A 12,500-nucleotide genomic window follows, 5' to 3' on the forward strand; every position below is an offset into this window, starting at 1 on the left:
AAGGTCAGGTTAGGGAAGCTTTGCTTGATAATGACAATGTAATGCCAACAGAGCCCCACTGACCAATCAAGATGAAAATACGGAAAATTCTTAACAAAGTTTCTACTATTATTCTTTCATATGAAATCACAGATTTATGGATTAATTTACTGCCTTTCCTGTTAAACTTAGGTGGAAAGTACAATCTAATCAACAGTACTAAAATACATTTGAAAAAATGAGATAATCTACAGGCTACTTACGGGTGGTTAAGCGACGTCTGAGGGTGAAAATGTTGATACCATTTTCCCTTTTGCTACTAAATGGCTGGTAGTCCTGATAGCCTCCAACTTTGTCATCATTGCACACACCTTTGTGGTTGCCTAACAGCTCTGTGCACTGAAATGAGAGAGTTTCGTGTGAAACTATGACTGTAGATCATTTATACTAAGATTATGTATAATTAGTAATTAGGAGTGGGTGTGGGTGCTTGTGCTGGTGCATTGCATGTATGTATGTATGTATGTATGTGACTGAATTATATATAGATATAGATATATATATTTATATAGATATCTGCAAGTGGTGCAGATATCTATTGTGGGTTAAATACAATGTGCATTTTACTCCAAGTTATCGTTCTCTTTCACATTCCAAAGTCTTACCGGCATGTATGAAGAAATGTTATAGTCGATCAGGTAGCCAAGATATCCATCCATGTAAGCAACCACTACATCACCTCCAACCATTTTAGGCTCATGGGGATCACCACTCATCCCAAAAGCCACATATTCATCTTCCTCTGCAGAAAAAGGGGAAAAGAATTAACAATGATTTAAACACAATATGCTTCAAGAGTATCTTACTACCTATTATACTTCCAAAAGATGACATAAACCAATCTTATGATGAATTTCTCTTTACTTACCCACTTGTGCAGCGAGCTCTATGGTGATCTGATCGCCAAACACCTCCCATGATATCTGCAGCTCTTTGTGGAGTTGGACACAGTTTGGCATACTGTTTTCATGTGGCTGGAGGATGACAGCAAACAAATTTTTTTTTAAAAATCTGAGTTACATAGTAACATGCTATGAGAGATAATGAGAAAGAACTATATCACTATATCCAACATTCGGTAAAATACTTTCACTTCAGTCATTGTAAAATCTAGCTTGTCAATACTACTTTTATCCATTTTCCCATCATCATAATTTTTGATACTTACAATGATCTCCACAAGTGATGGTGGAACATTAAGATCCTCAGGGATTATGATAGAGCCAAGGACCCGCTGCTGTTTTGTGTCATAGAGAGATAGCCAGTCTATGGTGAACACAGTGAGATCACCAGGAAGTTGCAAAGTGACAGTTTTCCTGTTGTATTTTTGAAGTGGTGTCATGCTGCAGGATAATACAGATGAGAGATTATTTAAAGAATTTTAGCTATAAATCAGTATGGGTTTATGGTGCCATTAATCAGGTCTATTTCATTCATATGTATACACACAAAAAACTGACAAACAAATGAATCAAGAAGGAATCACATACTATCCATGCTCATCTGGGATCCGTATGCCTTTTGAATGGGGCTGAGGTCCAACACCCACCCAGAAGTAGACATCATTACCAGTGCCATCATATGACAACTCTGAAGTGTGAGCACAGCAGTTGTGTTAAAGTCACATTACAACAGATCATTCAATTATGTCTGAAAGAAATAACCACTGTATATGATATTTGAATTCTCAGCTAATACCCAGTAACCAAAATCTTTACAAAAATACCACTTACTGTCAATAATAATTGTCTTGGAGTCAGCAATGGTAACAGCACCTGACCTGACTTCTCCCGTCTTGGAGGACAGTTTATTAAGTATGATTGTTTGGGGTGGCTCAAAGCCCTCTGGGATGTACACATCACCAAAGGGCTCCTGGAAACAGAGAAACATGAGAAACAGAGAAACATATAATAAAATAATTGTCTTCAGAAACTTATATTAGTGATAATGATGATAACATGTTTTAGTAAAGAATATGTGAATCCTAAAGTTTGCATATAACAAATATATAAGAAAAAATATCCTTTTTTACTCCATTTACTCACCAGTCTACTGAGGTCATACACTGACAGCCATTTAATTTCTGTTATTTTCTTATTATCTGGAAGCTTGATAGTAATATCTTTATTCAGGTAAAGATCAAGCACGTTGGTCCTGGAAAAAAACAGTAATAATTAGATCATTATATCTTTCCATTGACACACACAACCACTCATTCACTCACTCATTCACTCACTCACTCACTCACTCACACTCACACACACACACACACACACACACAGACACACACACACACACACACACACACACACACTCACTCTCTCTCTCTCTCTCTCTCTCTCTCTCTCTCTCTCTCTCTCTCTCTCTCTCTCTCTCTCTCTCTCTCTCTCTCTCTCTCTCTCTCTCTCACATGCACACATGTATGCATGAATGCTACTACTCACCTGCCCAGCTCGTTGGGCACAATGAAGCCCTGTGGACCTGGCCGTGGCCTAGCACCTGCCCAGAAAAACGTATCGCCCCCATTGCCATCGTACATAAATTTTTTGATGAGGAATGTTGACTGGTCTACTGCATATACATCACCTCCAACCTGAGAAATAATGCATCATTAGCAGGTTTTGTATTGGTTGTGTAAATGTTTCACTTCATAATAAACAAGGTTTGGATTGCATAATAGACTGAGGAATTTCTTAACAATTTTTAATAACTCCCCTCTCTTGGTTGTCCACATTGGGCAAACTTGCAGTTTATGTAATAAATCAAATTGTTGACACAGAATCCATATCATACTAAGATTATTTTGCAAGGCTTAAAAAAAAAAGTTCACTGATGAAAAAAAAAAAAAAAAAAAGTTCAATGACGAGGGGGTGAAGGGGATTGCATAAACATAAACAGAAAAAGAAAGAAAGAAAGAAAGAGAGAAAGAGAAAGAGAGAGAGAAATGGGTGGGGTAAATGATAACAGATTGATAGAGAGAGAATAAAAAAGTGGGGGCTGGTAGGTATGAAAGGGAGAGGAATAGGGAAGAGAGAAAATAAGAAAAAGAGACAAGCAGAGCTGGAATAGGCTTATGCTTGTTTGTGGCCCCTTGGCTAATGAACTATGTGACCCACCTTCTAACTTGCCCATCCCTATTTTGCATATTATTACTCATATACTTAAGTGACATTTAGATAACTTGAAGTAACGTGGACTAGGGCCTCAAAAATTACAGCTAGGGCCCCAAATAGAGGTCCCCTATCTCAATTAATAGACCTCAAAAGAGCATTTATATCAATGGAGCAACAAACTGGGGCCATTTTTTAAAAATTAGGTTTCCATATTTCTGGACCTCCTTTTTTAAAGGCTGAAATTTTATTTTAAGTAAAATGAATTCCTCAACAAAGCAAAATATTAGAATGTTATACTATTTAGAAAAAAGAAATCTCTCTCTCTCTTTTATTTTCATTATTATCATTATTATCATTATCATCATTATCATCATTATTATCATCATTGTTATTATCATCATTATTATTATCATTATTATTATAGCAGGGGCCCTTTGCGGAAACCTGTTCTAGTCTACAGAATAGTCCTGCCCTGAGTCAAGAGAGAAGGAGACGGGCAGGGAAGACTGAAAGACATTTTGGAAACAGATTCAAACTTTACCTGGTGATGATAGCTGTTGAATTCGCCAATCCTCTTGCCCACATAATTGTCTTGCGTGCTCACTTCTGTGAATCTTGCAACTGAAAAGAAATAAGATATAAGATATATGTAGATATTAGGTGTCCTAAATAAAACACACACCACTCAAAGGAATGTGTGGGAGAGATAGAGATAGAGATATGTATATATATATATATATATATATATATATATATATATATATATATATATATATATATATATATATATATATATAGAGAGAGAGAGAGAGAGAGAGAGAGAGAGAGAGAGAGAGAGAGAGAGAGAGAGAGAGAGAGAGAGAGAGAGAGAAAGATATATATATATATTATATATATAATATATATATATATATATATAATATATATATATATATATATATATATATAAAGAGAGAGAGAGAGAGAGATAGAAAGATAGAGAGAGAAATGGATGGATGGATAGATGGAGGAATGAGAGAATATGCTCACACATATACATTCACATACAAATTTACACACGCACGCACACACACACACGCACACACATACACACACACACACACACACACACACGCATGCACGCACGCACACGCACACACGCACACACAAGGATTTACACGTGCATAAACATTTGTGCGAACCTGGAAGGTTGTGCAGCTGTACAAACATATGTTATGATCTACAACCTTTATAAAAAGATTAAAATATTTTTTGCTAAATGAGCTTTTCCCTTTGGTCAGTGTTGTCTATAATGTTGAAAAATGTCCACAGCTCCGAAAATACATCTGACGCAGCATTTTGCCAGATGCGACCTCTTAAATGACGCACAATTTAGTTGGTCCAGTACTAAGTTAAGCCAAGTAATAACTGTGTTTCTGATATCATCCTCCTTACTGTATTTCTCTGTACTCAACATGTACCTGATCTTTATTAGCTCAAAATCAACGTTAGAGTCGAGACAATCTTCGCCAACTTAAGTTCGTCAACACACTCTTGTTGCCACAATTACCTAGCGGCTGTGAGTTGTTTGATTAGTGCGTTTATATCTAACTTTGTTCTAGTTCTAGTGTTGGTGAAAACGGCAAATGTGGAACCGAGTCTTAGTTTTCTGCAACCCGTTACACTGCTAAATGCCGATCCTCTCCATCCGTCATTTCCAGAATGTACTTCAAACCAAAGGGCCTATACATATTTGCCTAATGTTTACTATTAACTATTCTACGGATCTCCCCGAAGAACAAAAAGATACCGACTGATAATGGATAGATAATCATATTAAGAATTAACGGAGTTTACATTATCTAGATCTGGGAGCTGCAAGAGGAGAGGAGAGGAGAGAAGACATGGGAAGAGAAGAGATGAGAACAGAAAAGAGAGAAGAGAGGAGAAAAGAGAAGAGAAAAGAACAGAAAGATAAAAGGGAGAAGAAGAGAGGAGAGGAAAGACAAAACAAGAGAAGAGTAAAGAGGAGAAGAAATAAAAAGGAAAGAAAAGAGAAAACAGAGGAGAGAAGAGAAAGAAGAGAAGAAAAGAAAAGGTACAGCGAAAAGGGAGAACAGAGAAAGAGACAGAAATTCCCTGGTCTGGAACCCCTTCCGTCGTCCGGGGCAGCAGCGGAGGGCGGGGATTCAAAAGGTTGTCTTCGCAGGCAGTTCCTGGGCGTCCTTGGGGAACCGTAACGCATCCTGTTCAGCTCACTCACAGCTACTCAAATGCGCATGTTCATATTTCTCCCATTCTACCTTTACTAAGTAACAACTACGTAAGTTATATATGCAGCTGGGGTACTTTATAAGGGGACTGTTAAAGAAATTGCACAGTAAGTCTGGAATTCTTCAAGAGCGCTTACACAGATCACAGTACACAAACACACACACACACACACACACACACACACACACACACACACACACACACACACACACACACACACACACACACACACACACACACACACACACATCTCTTTAGTGTGAAGCGCCCACGAAAAGTGTATGTGAACGAAGTACGTAATAATGTCAAGTCGAAAGGCAAACTCTGTCTCGCTCCTGGACGAGGTTTTACGGGCGCCTGGAAGTTGCCCGACGATCAAGGTAATCCAGCTGATCCCGTAACCTTTGAACTCCCCCCCTCCCCCCCCCCTTTGCTCTCGACACTTCCGATATGCGGGGCTCATGTTGGTTAAGTGGTCTTCGTATGTTGGTTAAGTGGTCTACGTTCTCCTCAGCTACGTTCAGAGGACATTGGTTACTCGTTACTCGTTGTCCTAAACTGTTTTGTTTGGAGCGCATACCATATATGCGAGTTATGTTGTAAGATGCTGTGTGATATGGGTCACGTGCTGATCATTAATTTTTAGATATTATTTAGGGAAAGTGCATTGCTCTTTAACATATTTTTCATTGCATATTTCGGTAGAAAATGTTTGTTCACAGAGTATGTCACATTAGCATCTTCATCAAACATATATCAGTTCATTGAAATCATCGCTAGTTGGTAATCCATACATTGTATTTGCATGTATAGAAGCATATATGTTTGTATGTATTTTTTTTTTACACCCTATCATTCCACTGCAGCCCTCACTCAAGTGCATGTATAAATGCATATATACATGCATATATACCTACCTACCTACACACGCACGAACACGCACACACACGCACGCACGCACGCACGCACGCACGCACGCACGAAACACGACACACACCACACACACACACACACACCACACACACACACACACACACACACACACACACACACACACACACACACACATATATATATATATATATATAAAATATATAATATATATTTAATATAATATATTATATATAATATTCTTACTACTACATGTGTGCTTGTTCGTTCGTTTGTTTAATGCACATATAATATAATATATATATATATATATATATATATATATATATATATATATATATATATATATTAAAGACACACACACATATATGGAAGAGGAGAGGAGAGGAGAGGAGAGGAGGAGAGAAGAGAGGAGAAGAGATGAGAAAAGGAAAGAAAAGAAAAGAAGAGAAGAGCAGAGGGAAGATAAGATAAGAGAAGAACAGAGAAGAGAAGAGAAGAGAAGAGAAGAGAGCAAAGTGGCCCCAGGAACCACACCCAAGGCCTCCCGCCCTTGCCTTATCCCCGCAGGCGAAGTGGCTTGAAGCGACAGGACTCACCCACCTAACTGTTACTTCCTTTGAGTTCCTACGTGCGAATTCCTAGTACGAGATGCCGTATTGACGCCAAATTTAATTTTCAATCACAAAATTCGGAACGGTAAACAATTAAATGTGATTTTATAGAAGTACTTCAGGATGGTATTACTTAAGAATAATGTAGAGTTAGAGAGGTGTCATCCTTTAATTCATAATCAAGCAAGGTTGCGTGTATACATCTAGTTAGCGCAAATCAGTAGCATAATTTGCGATGTAGCAAAAGTACAGAAAACACGGAAGGAAAGCAACATTGAAATCCATAATTATCTCAATAAATAAAAAAGAAAGAAGGGAAATGCGGACGCAAAGAATCTAAAATATTTTTATCTAGTGCAAGCTGTAAACGAGAGAAAATGCAGTAATTATAATGAAAAGAAACCTACTAAGATGATAATCACTTAACTTGCAGTGAAGATTTACAAAAATAACCGTACATCTGCTTTCCACGCGAACTAAAATAACAAATTAACAGGTAACAATTTAAGATGGGTTTCATTATACCACACTTATATATATATATATATATATATATATATATATATATATATATATATATATATATATATATATATGTGTGTGTGTGTGTGTGTGTGTGTGTGTGTGTGTGTGTGTGTGTGTGTGTGTGTGTGTGTGTGTGTGTGTGTGTGTGTGTGCGTGCGTGCGTGCGTGCGTGTGTGCACACATTCATACATACATACATACATACATACATACATATATATATATATATATATATATATATATATATATATATGCACACATATATATGCGTGTATCTGTGAGTGTGTGGGGTACCCCAGATTCTAACAATTAACCCGTATATTAATCTAGTGTATATCTACCCACCAGGACTCACGCTACGCCCTTTCCGGCCACAGTACTTGTCGCCTCCAGTACTCTTTCCTCCTGGAATCCTTAGGCCTTCGTCCGAGTCTCACATAGTCGAAAGGTCTTGCTTGAACATAGTTGATAATTGGATTTAAATTAGTTACATCTATAATCTGATTTCCGCTACAAATGGACGAGAGGAACCGAGCACTATATATAGTTAATGGCTTTAGCCAATACCAGGACTTTAACTTATGAGACATAAGCCAAGAATTAGGGAAAACTGCGCGCAAACTTTTTTTTCTAATAACAAAAGAATCATGTTCCTGTACTTACTCTGAGAAGGCCATTGCAGTTTCATATATTTTGCTTTCTTCGCGGCCAATTTGTTTTAAGAGAACTGTAATCTTAGCATCTGGCTAGTGTGTTCTCAGATGACAACAGTGCCGTGGCATTTTTGTAATACTTTATAAAGCACAGTTTACTTGACGCTGCGTTCAGCCCCTGTCTGACAGGCGCGGAATATACCAAGTGTTATGCAGTTCACAGTGACTGGAGTTTCAAGAGGAGCTAGCTGTTTATCTGAGACAACAGTATACATAAATATGCAGCATTTCACTGATATGAGTACTTGAAAGATACAAAGAGCATTTTAAAGTATGGCATTTCCAGGGACCTTCAAGTTCAGCTACTTTCAATAAGAGGAGGGCAGACGTGACATAGCCTACATTAGGATATATAATACAATGTAATATAATTAAGAGGTGGGCTGGTATAGCCATGATTCCGCCAGTTTCTCCTTCATTCTGATCATCTGACCAGAACACCTCAGTGAGCTCATTACTGTGTAAGTGAATTGTATCATACCGTTTAGTTAATTCTACTGTTGAATGTAACAGAGGGGGTAAAGGAGACTGGTGGTTACGGGTCTCCAGGATACCGGCCCCCAGGAATGTAGATCCATTTCCCTAACATGCTGAGACCCTTCTACTTTTATCTATATGTTAATATGTATACTCATGTATGTATGTGTACAATGTAATATATATATATATATATATATATATATATATATATATATATATATATATATATATATATATATATATATGTGTGTGTGTGTGTGTGTGTGTGTGTGTGTGTGTGTGTGTGTGTGTGTGTGTGTGTGTGTGTGTGTGTGTGTGTGCACTGAAATACATTAATACAATCATATTCTTCCCTTCTTGATTATTTGTAAAAAAAATATTGTGTGATCATTAATGCCATCAGATTACAAATGGATTATAGGTAATAAAATGCAGAAAGGGTAAATTAATTTCGATATTCATAATCTAATATTTCAATGTTTCGATTTATTTGTTTCGAAGACGCAATAATAAGCAACAAGCCAAATAGGGTGTTAATGCCAAGAAAGTTGCCAGAGTTTAACGGAGCAACATCTTACGTAATGAAACCATGATTATGCATATTCGATCCTGAAAATGCAAATGTCTGGTTGCCATGGCAACCATTTTTTTTTTTTTACTGTAAGAGAAATTAAGAAAATTTGAATATAAACTATAGCATATACAACTAGCTGATAGGCAGAAACAAAGCAGTACTGTTCTGAAGGCTAGACCACTTAAACAAAATAGATTATTAATACTCCCCAATACATAAAAAAATATCCCGATATACGCAGACTGCAGATTACTGTGCAATTAATAAGCAATTTTATACAAACATAGTGTGTATATGTATTACCACAAACGTGGGCTTTGTGATGATGAACCAATGTTCCTGAATCCCGTTGGTCTTTGTATGAGTCAGCCGGGAAGAATGTTTCTTTTAATTACAGACAGATTTTAAACTTTGTGTCCTCGAAGCTCGGGTGCGCCTTGCAGGGTAAAATTATGTGAACATATGAATAAGATTAGCAAGGTTAAGAAATTCACACATGAAAAGCAAAAAGGTGATAAAATACCCATTAAACTAATTCCTTTCTTTATAGACATAAGACTAATTACACTAATTTATCAAACAAAGAAGGGTTGGAATCAACTACTATACGTTACGACCATCCCGCAAACATTAACTCGAATAAATGCAGCCACAGTGCTATTACTATTATTTGCGTGCGGCAGTAATGAAGATCTTGCCCCTCCGAAAGAATTTCCTCTGGCCTTGAGTCACCCCCGTCCCGTAGCCTCAATTATCTACTGAGAAAGGCCTGAGTCGCCTTCGTTCGATTCCACTTCAATTTTTCATCTAGGAAAAGTAGTCGCGGTGGCCGAGCGTGTTTGGCGAGCCAGTCCGTAACACGATAATGCAGAGAAAGTACTTTCATTTTCTGACGAACGTCTCCAATATCAGTATCCGAGTACATTCCAGAACAGTATTTCAGGAGCTACATGTATTATCTGTATTGAGGAAGAGGTCGAGAACAGAGACAATTCTCCCAGCAGTTCCAGCGCGCCATATTGCCAGACGTTATTCCACGCCAGATGCACCTGCGGCATCCTAGATTTAGGTCGCTTTCTGTAGCCACTGAAGCTAAACGTTGGTGGGCTTAGCTGGCGGAAACGAAGGATAGCTAACATATGGGGATAACACCGCGACATTTACCGTTCCGTTCATGGACTGGTCAGCGAACAAGCGCCCTCAAGGACAGGCAGCGCAAGACCTTTAAAGTGAGGTCACGTATTGCCAAATACCAACTTTGAACCAACATTCCGGCATCAAAATCATCAATATAACCGGGTATAGCGAAATATAACCGCATGGAACTTTGGATAGAGAGTAGTTTCGAATCTTAATGGCTATCGCTGAAATGGAAAAGAGGAACATACGAAATCGAAAGTCCTTTCTCTCTCACAGACAGCCTGAGAAATTTCACTGTTGGAACACAATCACAGCTTACAGCTACAGGAGGGCTACTTACCTAGTATGGCACCCGTAATGAATATGCTGATACTTTTATACTTCATTTTCATATAGATTTTGGCGACGTATTCATTATCCTACACAGATTGAGGCACACAAGAGACCCGCACACCCTCACTCCGCTAGATCTCACTGATGACTGGCGTGAAGGAGGTCACTCTTCCTCAAGAGTTGCCAGTCGCAGATTTTGAGATCGAATTTGATTCATTTTGATTCATTTTTTCCTGAAAATTCTTCTCGGTGAGGAGAAGATAGAAGATTATCGAAACTTCAATATCTTAATAAATATTATACTTAGTAGCGTTTATCTGCATTACGCTTCCACGCTTGCTAGTACTAATATGGAGACTTCAACGAGTATCGAGACATTTCCATAAGACCGAATGGAATTCCATGTACAGCGGCGTCATGCTGGTGTCTTTTCCGTCATTTTATGGTAATCGGAAGGAGCCACAGTAGAGGTGAAACTGCAAGTAACTTTCATTATGATTTTTTTTTGTTTTCTTTCGGCGCATTTTCAGTTTTCTCTTTTCCCTGTTCAAATTATCCCGTTAACTAGCGCTTCCGCCAGGCCAAAAAAGTGCCCAGTGATAAGTCAAGCATACCTACAGTTTTTTGTATGCAGGGATTATTGTCATATAAATGTAATGAGTAATTTAAGGAATAATATATCAAAAGAGATGATGAAAATATAGATATGCAAATAAGAATGAGAACCTGGAGGTCCAAAAAGATACAGAAGCATGCATTGCGAATTTCTGTAAAATCATTTTTGCATAGCTGTAAAAAAAAAAAAAATTCTTATGAATAAGAATATAAATAATTTCTTAAAGATTATTTATATGAACAAAGAGCAAGCACAAAGCTTTATTAATGTAAACACACACACAAAAAACGAAAATACATTGATGTCTCACCTGATGATCTCAAGTTATTCTATGCCTATATCTACAATACAAATAGATTGAACAGTTATATAGTGAAGTTATTGAAGGGAGCTGTATATCTCATACAGGTGATCAGGCATCTTGTAATAAAAAAATAGGAAAACGAACAAATTCTTAAAATAATATACTCAGTAAAACGCAATCAGTTCTGTTAAACTCAGAAAAGAAAAGGAATGATGAGATTTTTTTCATTTTCACTGAGAACAAAGAACCTTTAACATGTACATAAATATACGTTGACGTGTAGCTTTGCGAGGGGGGGGGGGCGTATTCTTCGGATGAACACTAATTTCCGCAAGAAAGCGAATAAAAATGAACCAAATACTGAGGAGGAATCTTTCGAGGTTAACTTTAGGGTTTGTGTATATGATTGTAAATGGTCAATTTGCAAGAAAGAATTATAAACAATTAGTCGTCACAATATATACATCGAGGTAAGGTTCGGAAAGAGAGAAAAAACAACATACATTACACAATTTCGAGAAAATATCACAGATAAATGTAATACAAACGGAGATAAAATTCCTAAATTAAGGAATTATGAACATACAGAAGATGTACGTAATGTCAGAATCAGCTAAAACCTATCTTTACTTTAGTTGTAGACAGCCTTAGAAGAAACGATAGTTCAATTTTTAATGGTTAGTTGAGGTCGTAAGGTAATGCAAAAGCTTTGTATTTCCCATATAAATCAAATTGACAACGAAGTTAATTTTTTTTTATATAACGACGAACATATACATACATATATATATATATATATATATATATATATATATATATATACATATATATTATATATATATAATATAATATATATATATATATATTATATATATATATATATATATGAAGCCATTGACCTACCA

The 12,500-nt window shown here is 37.0% G+C and overlaps 1 protein-coding gene across 1 annotated transcript; it reads right to left on the reverse strand.

The window, feature by feature from the left end:
* Positions 1–242: 242 nt before the first annotated feature.
* On the reverse strand, positions 243–10,825 carry LOC119595293 (protein Skeletor, isoforms B/C-like; the record flags this gene model as incomplete). Its single annotated transcript, XM_037944452.1, is given in 10 exon segments — positions 243–378; positions 645–781; positions 908–1,013; positions 1,208–1,382; positions 1,530–1,629; positions 1,773–1,911; positions 2,085–2,193; positions 2,484–2,632; positions 3,694–3,773; positions 10,683–10,825. Coding segments are annotated over 10 exon segments (1,183 nt in total), but the record flags the coding sequence as incomplete, so codon positions are not given.
* Positions 10,826–12,500: the final 1,675 nt, after the last annotated feature.

The sequence above is a fragment of the Penaeus monodon genome, chromosome 3 (assembly GCF_015228065.2).
Source record: "Penaeus monodon isolate SGIC_2016 chromosome 3, NSTDA_Pmon_1, whole genome shotgun sequence".
Taxonomy (NCBI): Eukaryota; Metazoa; Arthropoda; class Malacostraca; order Decapoda; family Penaeidae; genus Penaeus; species Penaeus monodon.